The following is a 25,317-nucleotide window of genomic DNA, read 5'->3' on the forward strand; positions in this document are numbered from 1 at the left end:
TCAGCCTCACTCACATCCACCTGGGCAGCACACACACACAGATGGGAGTGGGAGGCAGTTCTCCTTTTTGTAGAGCTCTTTGTCAGCATACCAGGCCAAGGACATCTTGAGCTTACCTGTATTTTAACATACTAGGTCTGTAGTGCCAGCCAAATACTAAGAAGCTAACCCCAGAGGGGTTAGCTATGCTGCTCATAATCACTGCTGACAGGATCCTTGCCGTCCTTCACTGCTTGCTATGGCAACTGACTTGGGTGAAAGTCAAGGTGCTAGACAGTCCCAAACCACTCTTTTTCACTCATCTCCAGAACATTCCAGTTGATGTTTTCATAATGAAAACCTAGGACTAGGAATGAGGCAAGAACAATAAAGAGCCCTAAAAATTCCCAGCTTCACTGCAATGCAAGGTGGAGTCCTGCTAAAACAATGTTTAGCAGGTGGGAGGACAGAAGCAGCAATAGTTCTCATTGTGATACATCTCTAGCAGTCACATTATCTACTGATTAGCTGGCAAGTTTATCTTTAAAGAAACTATAAAAGGAATCACAGAGAAGAGTGACATTTTATGAAAAAAAATGAGAAAGAGTTCCCATTTCTGGTATTGTCACATTTCACTGTAGTGTGTAGCATCAAGCCTTTATTGATATACTAATTATTTACCAGATTTTGTTGCTTTTGCAATGTAGGAAGTATCAGGCTGAAGGTGACACTCTGAAGTCATTGAGCAGCTACAGACCTCAGCACACAGTACAGTTTTGTACTCTGTGACAGGAGGCAGAAACATTGCAAGTAAAGGAAAGCCACTCCCAGAAGTTGAGAACTGAATGTATTTGTTGTTCATTTCCCAAAATAATCAAACATCTTAAGACTGGGATTTTCAAAGGCGCCTAACAGAGTTGGGTCTTCTAAGCCCATTGCATTTCAGTTGCATTTGAATACCTCTATTTCTAAGTCTGCCCTGAAAGAGAATTAAGGTGGGATTTTTCATTTAAGTTTACCGTTCTCAAGCTTTGTATCCCATTTTGCAGTGGGTACTGCAAGACACAACACAAATCCTTCATTCAGAGTCTTCCAGGATCAGCAGAAATTTACCAGTGTGGTGACTGTTGTAGGACTAGAATTTCTGAGATTTTCAGTTTTGTTTTTCAGTCATTTGTATTGTAACTTACCATCATCTTTCTTGTATTAGGACAAAAAAAGCAAGCATAAGAAAAATACACTATACAGAAATAGAGGCTGATGAAATTCCTGATTAACATGAGATAAGAATCCCAACATCCATTAACCTAACGAGAACCCCGTGTGCAGTTTAAAACAAACAAGTGTGAGAAATCAGGCATCTGCTCCCACCAGCTGTAGTACAAGCTATGAACAGGCTTGTACCTAGACGACTACATTTTAGTCCCAATATTAATTACATTTAAAATGAAAAAGCAGAAACCCTTCTGCCTTCTTCATTTAGCTTACACCCCCCCCTTTTTTTTTCTTTTTTTTTTTTATAGAAAATGAGTGGTTTTCCATTTAAAAGGTGAGAACCACTCTGTAGTTACAAGCAGTATTTTTTGACTTTCTTAATACAACCCTGTGGCTACAATTAACACAACGAATAAATAGTAGATCAAATTAAGGCCTGATCCTGCTTTACTTAAAGGTGCAATCCTTGCAACAAATTGCAGGTTAAGCTGTTGGAGGCAAATGAGAAGAGACAGAAGGTATGATTGCTGATGCCTGAATTTTAAGCATTCAGACATTAAAAGCAAGTGTATGAGAGAAGATAAGCCAATATCAAGACAAAGTTTCAAAATTTTTAGATGCTTTAGATATGATTAAATTCCAAATATAGCTAAGATGCATGTTTTGCACAAAGCTTTGAGAAAATGTAGCAAATTTTATATTTCTCTTTAAGAACTATTTAATGTTTACTTTTATCCTTCACATGGGAATAACGTTTTCAAAAGAGAAAAAGAATAAGATTTTTCTTCTCTTTATTTCACAGCTCTTTAAGTTCATTTCAGAACGTCACTGTTTTTGAAGTTTGGGGAATAAGGGAATGGCAGACTGCTTCCATGCATGTTATTATTATTGTGGAAATCTACTATTTCATCCCTTTAAAAATTGAATAAATAACTGAACCAATTTGAAGTCCCTCACAACCTGGGATTCCTATAAGCATCTTAAGATTGCATACTGCCTGATTTATTTAGTTTGCAATTCAATCACAAGCATCGTGCAATATAGAACTCAAAACATAGTAAAATAATCACGTACTGTCTCTAAGCATGATCAGTCTAAAGATTTTTAGGGAAGGATTAACTCAAGGAAGGTGGCTTTATGAATCATTGTCCGAGGCACATAGCATCTTAATACGAACCCTAAAATTACATCCTGAAAAAAAATGGCACACTTACTGCCAAGCTCCACACCAACTGCCCATTTCCCAGTGCTCCGCTAAGAGAGGGATGTACTCAGAACTTCAAAGAAGCAACCCATTGTCTGAAAAACAAAAGAGCAATGAGATAATGTAAAGTAATTCACTGTCTCTTTCATATCATGAGGTGGTGACCAATGTATTTTTGCAACCCTGTGCTTGCTCTCTTTACACGAGTTATCAAAAGACATTGCCAATGAGTCCTTACATATCGTTCATCACAGCATTAGCATTTTCTGAACACCCTGCTTGAGGCACCTACCAAGGCTGCTCCATTACACTAGAATTCCTCTTTTGATTTTGCTCTTGAACTCCAGAGAATACTGTGAAGAAAAAAACATACTCCGAGCTCTGCCTTTGTTCCTTCCCTAGCTGCAAGAAGGACAGAAAGAACGGCACAAACTACTACCCCTCACACTCTCACCTAACTCCAACCTCTCTTCAGCCAGGTTTGTCCCATCAAATCAGAAATTCATGCCAGGTGGGGGCACCTAGCCCATGTGAGCCTTTACATCAGCTTGCAGCCAACAAGAACCACCTGCACAGCAGAGCCCTACGGGTGGGCCACAGGTGTCGTGCACCATCTGCGGTCTGGGGTCCCGTTGATGGCAGGCAGAGAGATTTATGGCAGATTCCTCAGCTACAAAAGGTGAGGGAAAAAACACTCGGGGGGTGCTGGCAGGGCGCTGGGGCGGGGCGGGGCAAACGAGGGTTGAGCCCAGCGACTCCATCCCCTCAGTTGCGGGGCAGCGTTTACCTGGGGAGGCTGTTGGCCGACTGTTAATAACGGTCCTCCGCCCCGGGTGCGCGCAGAGCGTGCGGCTCGGAGCTGGCTGCACTCTACAGTCACGCTGCTGGAAAACGGTGGTTTGCACCTAAAGGGTTTTCCAAAAGCCTTTATTCCTGCATGATCTCTCAACACATGGCAGGCAATGCGCGTTTCTTTTTGGGTGGTTTGGGTGATTTCTTTTTTTGCCTCCATAGCACTTACCCTTTGGTTTTTCCAGCAGCTGCAGCTATTCAGGGGGAATTGACTGAAGTCTTGCATCAAGGGTGATATCCTGATGTTTGAATAACAAATCTTTCATTGTGATTGAGTAATTTGATCATTAAGATCCTTGAGTCCCAGATTTTCTGAAATAAGCATGTTGTTCTAAACAGATCTTACCAAAAATGGGAGAAATTTAGCATCCTAAATATTTTAGCTAGCTTGATGGACTTGGTGTTTCAGCTGTACATAGGCTGACTGCCTTGGTTTTCCTTTTAAAAAAACAAAACAACGAAGCACCGTTGCAAAACTCCTCAGCAAGGCCCATCAGTGCCAGGGCAGCCTGCAAACCCACTTGCTGATTTACCCACGGCCATTTTACCTGCCCAGACACCCCCCTGCACTCCCCACTAAGTGGGGGACGCACGCTTCAGCAGCCCAGCACGAGGACTGGATGCTGAAGGAAAGAAGAGGGCGAGCCAGAAACAATGGCCAGACTGCGATGCTTCAGTTGGCCACCCTGTTGCCACCCTGGAACACCAAACTACTGGGCTAGGTGGGCTACTGATCTCACCTGGTGGGACAGTTGCTGTGTTTGCAGTCACATGTTACTTGTGACTAATTAGCTGTGAGCATAGTGCAGCTATAAAGATGTTATTAGCCAGTGTGGGGTCTTGGAGGCAGAGATACCTTTCCATTTGCTCCTCGCATGGTGTTAGGGTCCTGCTATGTGATCGTGGGTCATAGCACAATATTTTTGTTTCTTGATTTCCAAATACAACCCTGTGCAGCCTGTCTTAAAAAGGAGCTTAGTTACATGTCTTAAGTGTGAGGTACTGCATGCAGAAAATTAAAGCTGGATGTTGCAGAGCTAATGCAAGAGTCGGGGCAGGTTGCATGTCATGTTTACAGGTTCTGAGCGTGCATCCTATTTTTGAAAACTCATTTAAAATGATGAGTTGGCTTCTTTACATGCCCTGCTAGTAACTAATTAACCAGAAGCGTAGCAAAATATACCCTGATAATCAATATGCATTTCTTTTGTAATTTGCCTATTTGAGAATTATTTAAAGCTCTAATAATTACCTTTTGCTGTTGCAGAGTGAGCCTTTCCTGATGAGCTACAACAGCAACCAGACCTCTAAGTAGGTTTTAATAGAAGTAGAGAAGCTTTTAAAGTCTGCAGTGTCAAAGTAAATTAAAGTGGCCCTAAGTAGTTCATAATACAACTGACCACAGTGATTTCTACAGGGCAATTAAGTTTTACTGTGTCAATCATCCAGTAGGCATTAATATAAAGCAGAACAGCTCTGAAGAAATTTGTTATGGACTGTCACGTCAAGAACCCAAATGCTAACCTGCAGCGGCCTTGATATTATTAAAATGACTAAGGGTCAGATTCCAATTAATCTGCAGATTTAACAGTCCTTCACTGTAGTGGGTCTTGATACAATTAAGCAATAATGGATGACAGGAAGGATACTTCCTGGCAGTTAATGACCAATGGCACTATTTGAAGGCCCTTAACCCAGCTGGTCATTAACTGCTTGGAGACACAACCTGGAGCTCATATTTTCTATTGTAAACCATATATTAAAGAAATAAATCAATTACTGTTTCCCCCCACTCCCATCCTGTGCGAGCTGTCAGGCTGCTGCGGTAGCAAATAATTGCCACAGCAGAACCCCAGCCCCGGCAGCCAGTGGGGGGACGGGCTCTCGTGCCCAGCCTTGCAGTCCTGAAGCCCCCAAACTGCCGCGAGCCCCGAGGGTGCCTGAGGAAGCTGCGGCTGCAGCTGGCGAGCGGAGGTTGTGCTCCAAGGCTGCGTCTGGGCGCTCAGCTGGAGGGAGAACCGTGTCTGAAGGAAGGAGAACGGACCCAGGCAGCAGGAGCACCTCGGTTCTCATCTCAGCTGTGCGCTGTCACTTGTGCGGTGCCAGAGAAGTCACATGGCTTTCATGCGATACTGTGGTGGCTGGAATAATGAATGTATCTCTGAGGTCCGAGAGTCTTTGTTATAATTCGGCCAGTACTGTGATAGCTTTCTCTCTTGGTGACCTGAGGCACACACTGTGGTGTTAGCAGCATTCCTGAAGCCTAAGGTGGCCGTTTAGAATGATAACAAGGCTGGTGCGTGGAACCCAGCACGGCAAAGTTTCTCAGAGGGAAGGAGACCACATGGTGCCAGCACAAGGGCAGGCTGCTCCTTGGGCACCTGTGGCCTCCAATGCTACCTTCTCCAGAAGACTGTTGCACACTGGACACAGGACACTGGCCTGTGTGGTACAATTGATTGTATTTTTTTAGACTGACATCTAGAGCTGTCAAATAATCATTTTTGTCTCTTACTGCTGTAGGAAGCAGTGACTTGCTGCATGCCATTCCTCAGCTCACTTTTCATTGCACCTATATAACAACCCAGCTGATGGAGAACACCGTCAGTGTTTCCCAGACAACTGATCATTACTCACAGCTGCAGATTCCAGCAATGAAAGGAGACAAAATCGTGTAGTAAGGCAGGGGGAGAAAAAGCTAAACTGGGGATGGCATAAGTTGACTTACGTGGAGCAATATGAAAATACATAGCAGAGGATTGGACCCTATATCAGGCCTACAGTATGAAAATAAAATCCAGGCACAATGACGTGGTGCTTCTTCTCCAGCTGCCTTTAACTCTAGTAGCTTCAGCTGGACTGACTGCTGTCCAGTGCCATCATTCTGCTTTTCAAATACACAGCATGGCCATTGCCACCTTGTGCAAATTGCTCTATATTAAGTAGTAGAAATACAGATTTTTTGCTGCCTTCCCCTCAAGAGCACTTTAGTGTTGCAGTTCAACTGAGTAACTAGTTGACTCCTTACCAGAAACCAAAGCTTAAAATGCACAAGTCAATATTTATGTATTTATTCATTATAACACATTGGTCAGCAACTTCATTCCATCCACTTTTGACCCTGAAGTATTTCATTACACAAATTTATAATGCAGTATGTCATTTTTAATAATTTCATGTATGATGCTCTCTCCAGGGAAGTAAGGATTCTTTCCCACTTAGATGTTTCAGGGTGGTTTGTGTAATAGCTGAAACTAGACTGAAATCTGATGTAATGCACAATCAAAACGTTCTGTTACATTATAGTACAGTATACTTCAATGTAATTTATTCTTTTTCTTTGAGAACCATGACTAATTACAATGTCAAAAGCCAATCATAATACACAAATGGTAGCAGTTTACAGACATGGCAATATGGCAACTACAGGGTTTTTTGTTGTCAAGTTTGGTTAGTTTGTTTAATGTTATACGCGGGGGAAAAAGGGAAGGGAAAGAAAGAAGGAACACGAGAACAGTAGAACTCAATAAAAATTCTACTGAGATTATGTTGCTACCAACAGCACTTTCTGCTTACAAAACCAGTGGTGCCCAGTGAATATTATCAAATTAAGTTGGTTATCATGCATGTCTTTTGCAGCATATGGTGTTAATGGATGTCAGAGGCTGATAAATGCCTTTGTAGAATATAAAGGCATGGGGAAGACCTAAGAGCTGGAAGATTTCAGTTGCTGAATTTAAAGGAGGCCAGCTGAATGGACCTAGTTGCATTTTCCATCAGCTCCTCACAGTCAATCTTTAATGCGAACTTCAAGGGAATAATAAAGGATGCATAGAAGAAGTCACACACACATCTCATAAAACAAAATTTATCTTTAATTTGTAAGTGTCAACAGCAGTACAAAAGATGGAGTGATGGTGAATAGATTAAGGGTAGAGAGGACAGTCTTGAGGTAAATGAGCATAAATAGGCAGTCTTATAGACACTCCCCTGAGGGGTCTAAACCCCTGTCATGGCATATACTGAATCACCCAAAGATGACATGTTTAACATATCAGGAAAGCACCTTGTGCAAAAAAAAAAAAAAAAAAAATCCCCCCCACCCGAAACATGTAGGTAAGGTGCCAACGTACACCAGAACATACTGTATATGGACAGTGTCTTTCAATTTTGTCTTTTCCATTAATAACTGAGGCAGAGGAGGAGAAGACTTTTAAAAGTACCACTGAATGATTATTTAATATTTAATTTACCTCACGTCAATACTGCACAACAAAATTCAAGAAGTCTGTTTATGCAATGAAGCAGAGCTAAGAATAACTATTCTCTTTTTTGTTGTTGCTGAGAACAGATTTTTTTTTTACTCAATATCCTTAGCAAACTTTTTTCTTTCTCATTTTTTTTTCTTCCTGTATCAAGAGGAGAGTGTGAGATGTGATGGCAACCTTTTAAGTTCATTTAAAAACTTTACACTGGACTGTACAAGATTTTTTTGATAAACTATTTACATTTTCAGACTTTAAAACATATTCAAAGCAGCAATAGACACTAGTTTTTCCTCTACACGCCCAAATAATCACCAGCCATGGGCCCAGGTAGGTACCTGCATTGTATATAGAATTTCTACAAAGAAAACCTGCCTGTTAAATTAGCCAGTGGGTGCCCAATAAGCAGCCCTCGCCATCAAGAGCTGCACCCACCGTGTTGCTATAGGAATCAAAGCATAGTACCTTGACAAGAGAGTCTCAGTTGTCCCATCAGCTCTACACAAACTTTACAATTTGAAACAGCAGCTAGCATGTCAGTCCAGCATGTCAGTGAATTGTGCTGATTAAATTAACATAGAGTACAATCTCACAATATACATCACAAACAAATTACAATGTCAGGAAATAAGAGTTACAGTAAGATAAGTTATGTAGTAACAGCTTATAAGCTTGTCTTAATGTAATAAAAAAATTTGTACATGGGAAATACAATAATGAATGAACATAAATGCTAAGCATTCTAGTTTGCTACAAGCTGAAGAAGGGTACAAGAAAAAAAACGTTGCTTTCTAGAAAGCAAAAAACAAATGACAAAGGAAGACAAACGGAGAATGCACACTAGCAGGTCTGCAATGTGCAGCATACAAACAGTTAAATATTTGCACATTCCCCATACTCCAAGAGCACCAAGGACCTCACTTGTGGTTTTTAGAAAGCGGAAATTACAAAGCAAGCCATGTCACTAAGTTGCTTTATAGCTTTCATATTGCCATAAATACCAATTTGATAAGTTTTCCTTTAGCCTGGTTCACCCCACCCCACCCCCTTTTTACCCAGCGTGTGAAATCTCAGAATACTTCTTTGTCACCATTTCCAACAAATCTGGTACTTAAAAAAGGGCGATGGATTAAAATGAAATATATTTGCATAAACATATATATATATTTTTCCTTCTGTAGTAGTACATTACAGTATATCAAAAATGTAGTTTGATTTGAGAAAAATCACATATATTAATGGGTTATTTAAAAATTGTTTTGGGGGAAGTTGTTTTTTAAAGCAAAAAAGTTAAGTGTTTTGTAAAAGATCAGATGAGGTCGTATAACATTATTCTTTTAAAAGAACATGCTTAAGTGCCAACTTGAATCTTAAAAAAGCATGCAAAACTCAGAGGGTCCAAGCCCATTCATCAACGTCTCATAAAAACATGAAGAACTCTATCATACATTCTGCTGGCCGCATCTCCAGCGCAGTTGTTCGCACTGTGGACCAGTTCAGCATAGATTACCCCGCTGAACACCAACACTTTACTGGTCCTCATGACCATCACAGAAGTACTAACGTGCTTAAAAGTGATCAGGTAGGTAAGTGTTTTGCTGGGGGAGGGTGGGAGTGTTAATCCTGTAGTATGTTTTGCTAGGAAACGATTTTTGAAATGCCACATCATTGATATGACCAAAAACTGAATCCGGAAAGCCAACCCCGCGAGAGGACCATGGTTCAGATGGCACTGGGAGGTGGTTGTGTTTACACTCGGAGCAGTAACTGTCCTCAGCTGACTGCTGTACACTTTGCAATGCCGTTGTTTGCTTTGCGTTCCCAACCTGGAGCAATCCCGTTTCTGCCCTCCCCCTGCCTCACGCTGCACCTGAGTACACTGATTTAGGAGCACTTTGTGATCCCGTGTATTCCCAGCAGACAGTTGCACAAACTAAATGGTGACGCCGAAGCACACGTGCCGACCAGAACTGGGCCATTTCATCTGAGTCATTTCTCCACATAAACCTGAGCCCTGTTTTTATCAAGCATGAAGCGAACTATTCTAGCTAGGTATCAGACTGTTTCAGGAGTGTTCTTCACTTGAAAATAAGTATTTGCTAATTTTCCAAAAAGAATATATATTGTATCTGTTAATTAAATAAACTGTTTGTTCACAGAGAAAATAGTATTACTATATTTTTGCATTACCTGAATGGAATTGGTATTTTTTTCAGTCAGTGTTATTAAGGGGGGTTCAAACACAACAGTTAAAAAGGAACTCCATATGTCCTCTTTGTATTTTGTGGGAACTTTTTTGCCCAGTCTTATAGCCTAATATGACAGTAGTATGATTTAATTAATGTAGAAAATAAAGGTTTGATATTACTAAGTCTTGATTGCATTGCAAGGACCATCTTAGTCATGACAATCTTTCCAGGAATATGCTTTTGACTTCCAAACGCCATTCTTGTTAAGAATTAAAATATTACATCAGTTTTACTTGGATTCAGAAAACTAACTGTTGTTTCCTATCAGCTGTATCAGAAACTTGGCATGTTTAATGTATCAACTTGCTAAGAAAGGAAAAAGTATTCTGTGTTTGTGGGATATGCTATCAAAAAACAGTGAGAGCACAAGTGAGGCAACTTGCTGTCCCAGCTACAGGTCCACAATACTGCGCTCACACTGCAGGTGGAAATTCAGCATCTACATGAGGTACAGTGACTTGTCAGCATTTAATATGGACCAACATACACTGATATAGAACAAAAGTAAATACATAACTTATACTTCACTAAGTATCCATGAACAAAAAATAAAATTCTATTTCCTATGTTATATTTACACAATTTAAAAAAAATCTAAAATGAGATGGTAATTTCATCAAAAACTTTGTTTTGAGCTCCGATTAATAAAGTAAAAATGGTGTTTTTTATCCTTATGATTGTCCTTCCTTGATTTCTACTGACATTTTAGAGCCAATGTCGGCTAATAAATAGAATAAATGCTCATATGCACAATTCAAATTCAAATATGTTCCTCCCTCTTCCCCAGCCAATAAACGCAATTTTACCAGCTGGCGATTCCTGAACAGCCAGTCATTTTCAAGAATGTGGCTTTAACATAGAGAGCATCAGCACTGAGGCAGGGCTGGAGCTAAAACAAAGTGTTCATACATACATGTATTTTGCATAAATAAATGAAATAACAAGACATAAAAAATGACTCAAATCCGGCAACTGTGAGGCAGGCCCACACGAGTCGAAACAGATGACTTTTGTTCATGTAGTTTTCGTACAACAGTTTCACATTAGTCAGAAGTGATAAAAAATACCATTTATATCCAGTGCTTATAACACTTACGAAACAACATCTGTGAGTGTGTGTTTTTTTGTACTACAAGCAAAATCAAGTTTCAGTCCTAAAGAACAGTCCTTTGTTCTCCACAAGCCTGCAGAATATTATTTTGGCATGGTCATAAAATTTTAAAAAATTAACCAACTAATCTAAATGTTTGCCTTTGTGCAAAAAAATAATTACATAAAATACAATGCTAGCAATACAGCATTCTACCGATGCAACAAAACCAGAAAAAAAAAAAAAAGAGAGAGCAAGAGAGAAAAAGTCACATGGGGGGAAGGGAGAGATACTTCTAATTATGTAATTATGTAAGACATTAATAAATAGTCTTTTTTTTTTTCTTTTTAAGGAAATAATGATACCCTCCCCCCAATCTGAGCTGAATGTATTAAAAACAGTTCAAATTACCAAGCAACTGTTAGAACAAAAACCACTTTCTATCAGTACCTTAGCCAGCTTAAAGAGGGCGCTCACCAGCTAACGACACAGCATATGCCTTTAAAGTCTTGGCTAGACCAGTTTATTGCTTATTAGACATGGACTCAGAATACATTTAAATAAATATTTAAAATCTAGCATATTGCTCCAAATTACTAAATGGTCAGAGAATCTGACCATTGTGTTTCTATGTCATTATCTTTATAAATTGTTCTGTAAACTGAACAATCTTCTTTGTTTTGGGGGTTGTTTTCGCACATCTAAATGTGATCTCTGCAGGGGCAACAATGGCTCGCTCTGCTCTAAGAGGTATTACTGGGGCTATGAAGAAACTGACAGCTCCTGATACAGCATCTCGTCCTTGCACCTGACATGAACTTCTGCAAGATAGTACAACAGCATGAAGATGACCAGCATTAGTATTATACTTCCTTCATTGTCTGGGCCTTAAACAAAGCCCGTTTGGCTCTGTGGGAAGATTCCCACAGATTTCGAGAAGAGCTGCTCTAGGCCCACTCACACCTCTCAGCCTGAGTCTGAATTTATCATCGACCTGCTGAACATATCCAATTCAAACTAAAAGCTGAGGGAGTTGAGGAGTTTCAGCACATGTATTCACTAGGCCCACTTGATCTGCATATTACATATAGTGATGTATTTATGAACATGAGCAGAATGCAAGGGAAAAAAATAAAGGCAGTTTTTTAGACATTTCTGAACATTAACAAACTCTCAGTCTTTCAGTCTCTCTCTTGTATATTTCCCAGAATTTTCTCTAGCAATTGCATTGTTTCCAGTAGTAATACAAATTTTAAAAAATTTAGTTTGTGTAGCACCTTACATCCAAAGATCCCAAAGCACTTGACAAACATGCATCAAAACCTGGCTCGCATTCCCACATGACTAATATTTAATAAATATTTTTGATGCACCGTATGCCCACCTTTGCAAGCCAGATATTTTTGTGGCATTACCTCCCCCACTAGGAGTCTCACATATAAATCACTGCATAAATACTTAAGGTAGCAGATAGTTCCTTCAGGTGACAATAGGAACGTGAGGTATGGAGCCATGATTCACTGCAGGATTCTACAGGCCCTAAAAATTCATCATGGTGGACTCTACGTGCAATTTGGATTTTACATCTGCCTTTGCTGTGCATCTAAGTATAGAGGTTTATAACTATAAACACAAAGTTTAGGAGTATTTGTATTGTATGTACATATATAAGTACTCTATTTTGCATTATAAAAGGCTGAGTGTTTACAAGTGCTCCTTGAACATATAGTGTTATGGAAACAACTGAATTTCTCATTCATAAATGTCATATTCATTTTAGTAGCAGGTGCACTTTTTTTTTCATATACCTGTGTAATTTAGGGGAAGAGAAAGAAAGCACTCTTTAAAGTATCAATAAGGAATTTTAAGTGTAATGCCACCAACAGTACTTTTAAAAATAAATATTAAGTATTTGGACCCTTGACATTCTGGAATGAATAAATTATTTAAGAGAAAATGTGTTAAGACTGAATGCAAGGGTTAAAAGCAAAGGGGTAAAGAATGTAGTCAGAGGTGGCCTCACACTGCTAAGACAGGCCTGTCCATAGCTGGTGATCGCTCTTTTGTGCTTACTTAAAATTTCACACTAATGGCATCAAGAGGCAAAAGCAATTGGGCACATGCACTATGGCAACCATGTTCACTACTTAAGAATATCCTGTCTCCAGATTCCTGAGTACTTTACCATTTTCTGGAAAAAAAAATTAGGTTTTATATATATATATATTTTTAAGATGCCAAAGGATTGTCTAAGACTTTACAGTGTCTCCTTTAAGACTTTTTCTTTAAATGTTAAGATTCAAAAGTTATGAAAAGTTTGGCACATCAGAAGTTCAGCTATACATATGGAAAAAAATGGAATTCAGAGACGATTTTTTAAAGATGAGCTATGATGCACAGATGTGCACACTTGCGGACTTGTTCTGTTTCACAATATGAAAACTGCAGTTTTTGTTTTCTAAAATAATCCAGAATAAAAACACATTCACAACCTGTAGGCTGGCACAGCATACCTGAGTGAGAATGTATAACCCCCATCTAAAACAGTAACTTAAACCTTTATCAGCATCCAAAAGGTAAAAGACAAAAGGTAAGACTTGTAAGACAGCTATCGATTCATATAACTTTTCAAGTCCTGATGTCTGATATTTAATATATGTCTTCATCTAAATTAAAAAATAAAAAATAAAACAAAAACAAAACAAAACAAAAAAAGTTCATGAAAAATTAGGGAAACAATCTGTCTCACACGTTAAGAAACATTTAAGACCATTCTGCTGATGTAACTGTAGGAGCCACACATGCATGCAGGCTCTTTAAGAACTTTTTGTTCAAAAAAAAAATCCAAAAAAAACCAAGTGAGTCTGAGTACTTTAATTCTGTGAACACTTCTCAGTTGGCACTGACTGCCTCATGGGCTTCATTTTCGCTACTATAGTCTGATTTGGGATCATCCTCATAGTCCTCGTACATTTCTATTTCATCCTCTCCATTTATCATTTCATTTCCAGCAAGGCTTCCGCTGTCCGTCTTCATACCATAAGTGCTCTGAATGACGGGGATGCTGGGCTCAGGGCTGGCAGAGGTGCTCGAGCAATCCGATGTCATCTGAGGTGATGGTGTGGTAGTTGCCATGGTAATAGCACCAGGATAGACAACCCCCGTTCCCGTGGTGATTGGAATTTGAGGCTGTTGTCTGGAAGGAAAAGCAAGATGGGAACGTGATTACCTCTGTTTGGAGGAGGGATGCCTTTTTGCAAGTCCAATTCAAAGCAGGTGATTTCCTGCAAGGTCTGCATGCATTCCTCTGGGATTCACAGTCTGGTCCTGTACGGTATTGGTTCACCTGAGCTCCCCCCAGGTGCAACTGGAGAGTAAACTGTTTAGCAACTACCAGAATTTGATTTGTTCATGTATTTTGTGTGTTTATTTAAACCATACTGCAAAGTAGCACTTGGACAGAGATCTTCTAGATGCCTGTGTGATACCTAACTGCTGCAACAGACATCTGGTGTCCAAAATCTACATCCTCCAAACTCATGACAAGAGCTTTTGTTTTGTGTCTGTTATGATGGGACCTCAGATTACTTGTAAGTGCCTAAATGGCATACAGGTGACTAAGTAACATCGTCTATCTATCTGTAAGGATGTAATCTACTATTTAAGTGCTAGATAGACTCCTACATCACTTAGAAATACTTTTGATATTTTATTTCTGGCTTTTGATTTTTATTCAAATCCATGATCAGAATGCCATTTGTTCTTTGGGATTTGGGACTGAGTTTTTGAAGCCAAGTACTTCAGAAAGAAGAACAAGTACTCTTTTTTGTATGGTAATGAATAGTCTGCAGAAACCAAAACATTCCTGAGGATCCCATCGCAGATCTGATTTACTTTCACAATGCAAATACATGGAGAGACTAAATTAAAGGTGCACTGCCTCTGCCTTTGGTACATCTTAGCTGCTGATGTAGAACTTTGTACCATATAATGTTCTTTGTTTGTTTGTTTGTGATGTTTTTTAACATGCTGGATCAATACCACGATTTGACTAGAACAGGCTAGATTTGACTGACAGTCAAGCAAATCAACAGAAGCTTTATTATAGCATGTACATAGTTCAACTGTTAAAAATGATGCAATGTATCTTCTTACAATGATGTACATATATTCAACTGCTTTGCTGAGTAAAGGTCAGGTTGCTGAACTCCTTACATGGTCAAGCCTTTATTGGCTATGAATTAATTAAATCTACTTTTTACATCTGGATTAATTAATAACACAGTTCCTATTTTAAAAGACACCTCCAATTATTCTCTTGTTATTTTTGGACCATTACCTTTAGTAAAGGTGAGAGAAAAAGAAGGAATGTAACTTGTCCAGAGGAAGAGAATCAACATCATACTTAGATATGACAAATTCCAGTACCAGAAATACTCCAGTGCTCTGGAAATTTCTGTTTTACTATTGACTGGCTATTGGACATACATGTCTATTTTCATCTTGTATTTCAATGTCTCCCCACCTTCTTTAGAGCAATATTAACCAAGTATTAGAGATCTCTGTATTTTACAATTTTAGCAGGAGAAACAGCGTCAGATGTGTTAGAATAGTCTAACAAATCTCTTACTTCTTGATCACTGTGTTACTCTATGCTAAAATTCAAAAGGAGATAAAAATATGCTTTGCATAAACCAGCTTCTCACAAATCCTTAATCAATAGCTAAATCAAGACACAAATAATATACAGCTTATTTACAAGACCCTAAATGTTAGGTCTTTGTCATTCATTGACCGAATTCCAGTTTTGATAAATATCACACCACAGAGTTACTGGGAGACCAAAGCACTTCAAGTTTAGAAACCAATAGAGACAGTCAAATCATGAACAGTCTGTTTAAGAGAATATTCAAATAGCATTATGTACTACCTTCATTGCTGGTACTGCTAGCCTGACTCTTAAAGCCTCTGCACAGCTTGAGAAATTCAAACATCTGTTGTATAAGTATGGTACACCTGGCTAGCAGTGAGCAAAAACATCGTGGTAATTCATTTGACACAGCCATTATACTCCTGTTTGCAAATGATGATTTGCAGATGATTTACAAACAGCTAGGGATTTTTCACTAAATTTTCACTTTTTAAATGGTCTGATAAATGTTCTGTGAAAACAATTTTCAGCCAATGCGTTTGCTTGCAAGTGATTTGCTGCAAACATCTTTCAAAACTTTATCCATAAAATTGAACACCTACCTCACATGGGAACATTTCTGTTTTAAGATTGCATGTTGTCAGGCATAAAAACTACTACTGTTAAAAACCTACAGGTACCTCCTCCACAAACTTTTAGACACAGAAATTGTTCACATTAGTGACTGTTTCCACAAAGTAAAGGAAAAAGAAACCACACATGGTAACAGAAAAATTCTACATATTTGTCACTGAGCCATATACGCTTAATTTTCTTCAATCTGTCTGTCCAACAACTGCTAGTTGTTCTGTTATTTCTTAGAATAGATTCATTTGCAAAAGAAAAAATCCTTAGGTGTTCATCAAAGAACACCACAGGATCAATGCTAAAAGCTGTTTTGAGAAAAGTTGGTTTTACAACCTTCTGATTAGAGATGTAGAATATACTCAAGAATGATTGAGTGCAAGCTGCTCTTTTGTTATAGATGATACCAAGGATCAGAACCCTAGTTCCCCTCCCCCCTATTAAAAAAGTCCACACCCCCACCCCCTATTTTTTTTTTTTAATAGCAATGTCTTTTTATAAGCAGCAAGAAGGAAAAAAATTGTTTAGGATAGGGCTGTGAACTGTCTTGATATACTTAAATTGTCAGAGTTAAGCTTTACACTAAGTTAGGAAATTCATATATTCTTTCAAATGTTTATCAAGTGAGCAAAACTTTTTTGCATATCCACATTTCAATGGGATGGGGTACATTTGTCTAAGTATGACCTATTTCAAAGTATAAAGGGAGCAGGTCATCGTAGCATAATGAAGCAGAATTAACAGAGCTGCCTTTTAATTAAGGCTGCACTAAATATATGACAAATGATAGACTGAATCTAACTGGTAAAGAACTTGATTGGTATAACAGGAAAGTTGAAGGCGTACTGAATTTGTCATTCATCAACACAGCTCTTTTTAGCATGTTAAACAAAAATCAAATGCGGTATGCATGCCTGCTGCGGAGTGGGTAATAACTGAGAGCTTTAAATTACTTCTATCTCACTATAGAACTGTAAACATGCGTTAACTGTACCACCTAAATGGCAAGTGTCTCAAACTTGAACCCACTTGCTAGTGAAAATTTGCTAGCACTTAAACATGGGCTACCACACATGCCCAATAACTGGGCACCTACCTCTAACTTGAGCCTTGATCATTTAGGGATGATCATGTTGTCACTGTAAATTCTGCTTAAGTCACTGCATTACATCCCAGAAAGCCATATTTAAGGTATCAGAAACTATATGGATTATATATGTTACTAGAGATGAGTATTGTCATTTTTTAGTTAAGTTCTACAGGGTTCGGCATGGCAAAGAAGTCAAAGAGCATATATTTTTAGTCTAACCATGCTCCTTCTTGAAAGGGAGAGTTGGAGTTTCTAATTTATTACTCTGGCCATTATATTTTCTCTTATTTGTAGTTCTTAAAGACATTCATTTTTGTAGTATATTTAATAACATTAAATTCCACATGTTTAATCCTTGAATCTAGGCGGAGTTCTGTCTTTCAGAGGATCTTGGAGAGAGGAGATAAAAACAAGCTTTACTGAGAGCTACAGGTTACAACTCAGCTCAGTTGCACATCGTTACAATGTCCACTCAAGGATGTTTTCTGCCTGGCTGAGATTTCCAAAACCCAATAGTAATCTTCCTATCTCTTCAGATCTGTGAGCAATGGTGATGCATGGCTACATACCCTGGCTTCAGACCACTCCTGTTTTACATCATCTCCTCTTTGCCAAGGAAATCCTCTGATGGCCAATTGCTACAGGTCTCCTGCCTCTCTGCTCTGCCAGCAGAGAGATGTGTCCATCTAACATGTCCATCCAGTCTGGGGCCTAAGATATGGCCTCAGATAAAAAAGATCTGGCCCAAAATAGTTAGGTAAACTTAAGAGAGAAGGTAACATGAAAATTCTTAGATCAATTGACCCGCTCACAAGTTTGTGGCATTAAGAGAACATTCTGCTTTTGAATTTTGCAACACTAGCTAAACATTTAAATTGGCAAATTACCATCGTTTTCTGATCCCTTCCCTACTATTTTCTGACAGCTGTTTAAATGACTGAAGCAAAATCGATCACATTAAAGAAAATGCTTCTATGCTATACAACCTTGAAACTTACATCTCCATAAGGAATGAAATAACAGTAAATCTCACAAAAGTACCCATTGTGTACTTACTTTAAGTTCAAGCTACAGGAATATAATATTACTGCTTTATTCAAAACTGTAGTCTAGCAACATTCAGACTACATATGTGTACAGTAGTTATAAACACTATAAAGGCTTTATTCTAAACATCTTACAATGTAAAACAAAAAATGTTACTGCTTACATCATTTTGCAGAGAAATGTATATATCATGTACTCATATTTAAAGTGAACTAGAGTAAAAATGACTGAGAATTGAATTACTTTTTGTAAGACAAGGCAACAAAAGACAGACTCTTCACTTAAAATGTCTGAATTTAAGGCTTATATATGTTCCATTTCTTTACATTTACTTATGCGTTAGAAAAATTACAATTGAAGATAAATTGTAAGTCACATAAATAGGAATTACTTCAGTTTATTGTCTGCCTATTTGGAACAAAATTCATTCATGTAGGGATGCAATAGAAGGCCTATGCATATGTTCAGTTCCTCTCTATTACTTAAAATATTTGACAGCACATAGATTTTTTTGCTGGTCTATCTCCAAAGCATGAACTTCCTGCCAAATTTATTCCAAGAAATCTCCACTCTCACTCAATTCTCTGGAAGTTTTTCTTCAAAAAATGTGACCAGAGCCTTGCCATTCATTAGCTTATTTCTCTACTTTATTTTAAAGTTTGTCTGCTTTGTATATTGAGAATCACTAAACAATTTTTCTGTGTCTTACAAATATTTATCAAAGAATGTGGCTCACTGAAGTCAGCAGCATGAGCTTTTTGCATCTTAAAAGTTTAAGCAGCATAAAACTCTTTTCTTGTTTGTTTGTGGGGGTGTATTAATTATACACATGGGAGGATTATTCTATGTTAGCCAATGGTTCACCCATAGGGATCTGATAGAAATTAGCCCTGACCAGATTACCGGTGTAAGAGAACACCAAACACAAATAAGAAAAAAAAATATTTTTTGTTGCTATTTTTAGATTCCTCTAGCTACCTGTCTGTCTTTCTATCTTTCTCTTCACATCTGATCTATTTATCTTTTTATTCTGTGAGGATAAGTTTTTGCCATTTTAGCATACCCACTCCCAACTTAATCAGTATGTTCTAGAAAGAAAGAGAAAAAGGAAGAGAGAAGGAAGGAAGGAAGGAAGGAAGGAAGGGAGGAAGGGAGGAAGGGAGGAAGGGAGGAAGGGAGGAAGGGAGGAAGGGAGGAAGGGAGGAAGGGAGGAAGGGAGGAAGGGAGGAAGGGAGGAAGGGAGGAAGGGAGGAAGGGAGGAAGGGAGGAAGGGAGGAAGGGAGGAAGGGAGGAAGGGAGGAAGGGAGGAAGGGAGGAAGGGAGGAAGGGAGGAAGGGAGGAAGGGAGGAAGGGAGGAAGGGAGGAAGGGAAGGAGGGAGGGAGGCTAGTAGGGCTTCAAGTAGCATGAAGCACTTGGCACATTTCATTAGAGTCTATTTTGTACTTTTATTCTCTATTGTATGCTGAAATATTTCCTGTAAACGTGAAGTATATTCAATCCTAAAAAACGTATTTTTCTCCTGTTTCATCCTGAAAAGGAAACTGCATCTCAACTCCCACGGCTACAGTTCTGAAGGAAGGTTTATGTTGTTTGTTCCATCAAAAGAGTAGAAAAATAATGGGTGCACAAGGTCAGCCAGGAAAACTGTTCCAACTGATGTTTTATGTGATATATAAAGGTAAACACAAGGAAAAGTAAGTTTAAGAAGTTGATGGGCCCAATTACTTTATTTCACTTAATCTGCTTCAGATGAAATGCTACTTTTTAGTATTCAGTGAACTATTCTTCTGAAATAAATGATGACATACAAGTTTTGTGTTTCAGTTCAAAAAGCAAATCTTCCAATAATTTTGTTTTAATTTGTTTCTTTAAGGTAAAAAGAAATTTTGGATGATAGTGAGAAGTCACACAAAAGCATGAAAAAAAATCTAGAAATCACAGTGTGTTTTCTCAGTATCAAAATTTATATCTATTCTGAAATGCAACATGGATCTCATTTCACCTTTATCAAACACATCCAGTAGACTTCAAACACCTTTTATCATTACTTTCAAATCTAAAAAACATTGTTTCCAGTATAGTCCTTTACAACACTGTATGTGTGCAAAGATTTTGATATATAAGGCAGATGTTAAATTCTGGTTGCACCAGCAGTTTTGTTTTCAACAGATTTCATTAAGGTATTTTTGTTTGTTTGTTTGTTTGTTTTTTAAAATTCACAGTATCACTCTTATGTAGGGACTTTCTTTAGAACTTTCTTGAATCTGTCCTCCACACTCACCTCCATATTAGCCATCAGTCCTGATATGTGAAAGGGTACTACTTAATACTGTTTTGAATTAGCAAACAATTCTCAATTTTTCCAGACTGCTGTTTTGGCATTTCTTTTGCATTTCTTGTACAGATATGACTTGGTCTGTCAATCTGCTTTGGAAGACATAAACTAGAGTTTCATTCCTTCAATCTGAATAAAATTCGTGATGTGCTGTATAAATTCAGATTTCTATTTAGGGTTCTAAGTACAATTTTGATGGAAGCCTATTAGTAAACAATTTCCCTTACAGCAAAGAACAAAAAACAATGTTAAAATTGTAGACTGGAAGGTTATTTCAATATATCAAAAACACTTCTATTTACTGATTGAAGAAAGAACCCACATTGTTGCAGGCTGTACCACAAAATAATTGACTGCAACAGGAGTTCTGCATCCCAAGCCAAAAGTGAGGGCACATAATCGACGTCAAGGTCAATTATCTGGTAGTAAAGTACCCAACAAAAGGAGACTATTGTGATTAGAGAAATAAGCAGAACGTTGTGAATTTGGAAGAGCTGGCAGTGGAGACAGCTTTTAGACTCTCTGTAAACCACCAGAAACATTGTTAGAGCATTGAGCATCACAGATGAATTCATTAAAACAAAACAAAAAACACACACACACACAAAAAAAAAAAAAAAAAAGAGAGAAATCAGTTATGGTGCAGTTGTTTCACTAGACTTTTGCTACCTTTAGTCTGTCAGTCTTTCATAGTTCTGTCTTCTCTCCTGAAGAATAGGGTTAATACTGTTAAAAAACACACAGGATCTTTCTGAGCTATATTTTCCATGTTGTATACCTATCCAGTCAATCTATGCACTACTTGAAACACTCATCCTAAACCATGTGTTCTTAAAAAAGATTGTTTGCTACAGTCCTATATGTAACAAATATCCTCATACCCTCATGTAATGATATCATGTGTGTTCCTAATCTAACCATTATTACTTCTGTACCTTTTACCATTTTCTACCTCTCCTGACTCCTTATTCTACACTGGAATAATTTTTTGTGGTTTTCTTTTTGTTCTTGTCTTAATATTGGAAATGCTCATTAAGTCATTACCAACCCAGAATGGAAAAGCATACCACTAGCTCACAAGAGACATGATTCAAACCTTTCAGGCTAATACGAAACGACTTCTTTTGACTTTGAAGAATTCCATAGTCTCAGAATCAGCATTCAGTGGTCAGCTGATAGTTCCATCCTCTGTGATATATCTTATGTTTTTAATAAGATTTTATAGATTTAGATCCTTACCTTCTAAATGCCATTGGTAAGTGACTTTAATAGATATGTCAATTTGTTTTCAAAGAGCCTGCTCTGTCTTTGTGGTGCACTGAAAACAATTAGAACAATAGTACTCACCCTACGGTAAAAAACTGCCTCATCTCCTGTCTTCGAGACCTCATCAGTTGTTTGTATTCACCAATACGCAATTTCTTTCCATCAACAATGCAGGTACGTTTTGGTCGAGGTTTGTATTTGTAATTAGGATACTTTTCTAGGTGGATTTTACTTAGCCGTGCCTGCTCTTCATAATAAGGTTGTTTCTCTTGATTTGACATGGACTTCCAGCGAGATCCTATTAATACAAAACATATGTGAGTGCTCAGGTAAAGCAAGTTTGGTTTTACATATATGCATTTCAACACACCTTCTTGCTGTAATAAATACATTTTAAATAATTTAATTAAATAAGCTGATTTGAATTTACATCAGCCAGCACTTGTATTTGGATGTACAACTTGAGACATCTTAAAAGAGCCTTGACTTTCAGATATTGCTGCAAACCTAATGTATGTAAATCTCTCTCTATTAAATAGATGTACTTAAAATCAATAGTTACATATCAAAATCTCAGTCTCATGCAACAAAACAGACTTCATTATTTATTTATTTAATAATACGAGCATTAATCTATGAATAGCTCTATAGCTTTGTATTAGCACACACAATACTATGGTTAAGTAAGGTTTACAACCGTATTTTTAGTGTTAAATCTTCTTTGATAGTTTTATGAAGATGTGGGTTATATCCTCCTACTAATAGATATTAATATTTTGTTAATTAGCAGGCTAAAATATCAAAATTTCATAGATTCAAAAAAAATTATGAAAAATCCCTTGTATGCCCAGTGTCTTAAATTTACTAATCTTTTGATATAAGCTTGGCATAATATTGGCACCTTTACGTATTTTAAATCCTATTATGTATATTATCTTCTGACCTCATGTAGTAAATGCACAACACTGCACTGAAAAAGTTACATTTAAATTTCTTAAGAAATGAGGAGAGGAGAGGAGAGGAGAGGAGAGGAGAGGAGAGGAGAGGAGAGGAGAGGAGAGGAGAGGAGAGGAGAGGAGAGGAGAGGAGAGGAGAGGAGAGGAGAGGAGAGGAGAGGAGAGGAGAGGAGAGGAGAGGAGAGGAGAGGAGAGGAGAGGAGAGGAGAGGAGAGGAGAGGAGAGGAGAGGAGAGGAGAGGAGAGGAGAGGGGACACGGAGAGGAGAGGGGACACGGAGAGGAGAGGGGACACGGAGAGGGGACACGGAGAGGGGACACGGAGAGGGGACACGAAAAGAAAAAGAAAGGAAAGCACATTTGTAATTCTCTATCCCACTTCAGGCACGGTAAACTTTCATTGAAAGCTGTACCAATAAAAAAGTAAAAGAATACAGTGTACACAGGAAGAGGAAAAAGTATTCAGAACGCTCATATTGTTTATAAGGAACTATCTAAACACTTGAATAGAGAAGGTTTTTTTTTTGTTGGTGGTGGTTTTTTTTTCAGGGGATAAGAAATGCAGAAAGTAGCTTTTTGGTGTCTTTTAGATGGATAAAATGATTACAGCTGTGGTAAACGTGGGTGGAAGCTATTCTTTTACCAAGATTTTTCATACATCAACAAATGGAAAAGTTGTATAAATATTATCCGTAGCCAGCAATATTCTGTGTCAGTTCTAATATTTCAGGCTCTTTTCTCATTGTCTTGGAAAAGTTGCACAGATATTATATGGACATAGACTTATTTGTGGCAGAGCAGATACTGACAGGTTAATTCCATGGTTAACAAACAGTCAATTGCTGGCACTTCTGAAATATTTATGCTGAAAGTTTACATTTTAATGAATACGGTTACTATACTCCTAATAGTTTTTTCACAGAATGCACACAAATAATATAGATTCCCTACAGCTGCCAACACTGAAACAGTGCAGGTTTTATACAAAACTGAAAGGCTATTCATATAACTTACTAATATGGTAGACAAAAATATGAGAACTACGAAGTAAGATTTTGGAAGTTTTAGGGCACAGTAACATTTATTTGTATGTATTCTTGCCTGTGATTGAATGAACAAATGCAACAAACTTTAGTAGGAATGTATTTGAACTCAACGTTTAGAATAAAATGATTACAGATGAAACTTTATTTTTACTTTTATTTATTATGAGTTACATTTAGCATCTGTCTTCCACTTCAAAGACTCAGAAAGCATATATAGGTTTTAACATTTCACCACTCATTCTCACGTATGTTTCTAATTCTCTGGAGGGGTCTCAAAAAGCAAATCAAAATTTCTCAAAAATGAGCAAATTTATAGTGGCAAAACATAACCCATGGTCTATTCCCTGACTGTCCCAATCTATACAAATTAAATGTTAACTATGGTGTCTTTTAATAAAGCAATATTTTAGTTTTATGATGCAAGTGCTTCCTTAGCTTTTGGAGCATGGCAGCATCAAACATAATTTTGCATTCGAGAAGGTATACAACTGCATATCTTTCAAACTGTGCCAGGTTTCTTGCTATTGCACTGTCTGACATAAACCTTTGATTATGATTTTATACTTTTTTTTTCTTTTTCCTAGTAATTCTCCAGAAAGTACCATTCTGCACTCAGGTGATTTGCAGTTCAGGTGATTTCTAATAGGATCTTGCAATTAGACATTTTATCAGGATATATTCTTGTAACAGATTTCACAAAACATTCTTTATGAATGTTGCTAAATTTAAAAACTATATTGTGAGTCTGCTGTTGAAAATAAACAGAATTATTTAAGGGAAAAGGAAAGGAATGAAAACAATTCATGAGTTTTCATTTGTATAAGTTTCAGTAATTTTGATTCCAGTGAACATCCTTCTGACATAGTGTGTCCTAAAATTAGAGAAGTTAGATATCCAAGAAGGAAGTTACTAGCCTGTGTCACTTACTTAAACAACCTCATCTCTTCACATCTCCAAAAACAACTAACCCATGCCAACTGCCACTGCAATGACATAGCCTTTTAAACATTCCTTGATTTTGTTTCAGCTGCAGTCATGATTTGGTCATTGTCTTGCACTTACCTAGGATTTTGCTGATGTTGGAGTTGTGCATGTCAGGGAAAGCTTGGAGAATTTTTCGACGCTCATCCTTTGCCCAAACCATGAAAGCATTCATTGGTCGTTTGATGTGCGGTTCGCTACTGGCTCGACCCCGTGAATCCCGGTAGACTCGAGCTTCAGCCACAGTGGCACCTCCTGTTGGCCAACAATAATACTGCTGTAGTTTAGCTGCAGAGCCATTCATTGCTTTACTTCCTGTAATGTCAGGGCAGGAAGAAACAAGATGGATGCAAAACATTATTATGTGGATTATGTAAGTGCTTTCAGTGCTGTTTATTTTAGCATCATTCTCTTTCTCTCTCTGCTGCCAGATCTATGAGAGAGAAAGAGAGACAGAGACAGAGAAAG

At 38.0% G+C, this 25,317-nt stretch overlaps 1 protein-coding gene and 1 long non-coding RNA gene across 34 annotated transcripts in view; one reads left to right on the forward strand and one right to left on the reverse strand.

The window, feature by feature from the left end:
• The window catches only part of SOX6 (SRY-box transcription factor 6), a 482,345-nt gene that overhangs the window by 93,473 nt on the left and 363,555 nt on the right, over positions 1-25,317 (reverse strand). For 25 of the 33 annotated variants that reach the window (XM_083840231.1, XM_083840215.1, XM_083840214.1 and 22 more), the window contains 3 exons: positions 24,931-25,164; positions 21,950-22,166; positions 7,108-14,050 (listed from right to left, as the gene is read on the reverse strand). In XM_083840231.1, coding sequence (XP_083696357.1) covers positions 13,747-14,050; positions 21,950-22,166; positions 24,931-25,164 — 755 coding nt within the window. In that variant the 3' untranslated portion in view covers positions 7,108-13,746. Of the gene's footprint in view, positions 1-2,408; positions 2,494-7,107; positions 14,051-21,949; positions 22,167-24,930; positions 25,165-25,317 lie in introns of those variants that run through there. The other 8 variants (XR_014585612.1, XR_014585613.1, XR_014585614.1 and 5 more) reach the window with 2 other exon arrangements.
• LOC310901125 lies at positions 2,867-11,136 on the forward strand. The gene is made up of 2 exons (XR_014585625.1): positions 2,867-3,077; positions 4,518-11,136. It is a non-coding gene; the product is annotated as an uncharacterized lncRNA (long non-coding RNA).

This window comes from Anser anser (genome assembly GCF_964211835.1).
Source record: "Anser anser genome assembly, chromosome: 5".
NCBI lineage: Eukaryota > Metazoa > Chordata > Aves > Anseriformes > Anatidae > Anser > Anser anser.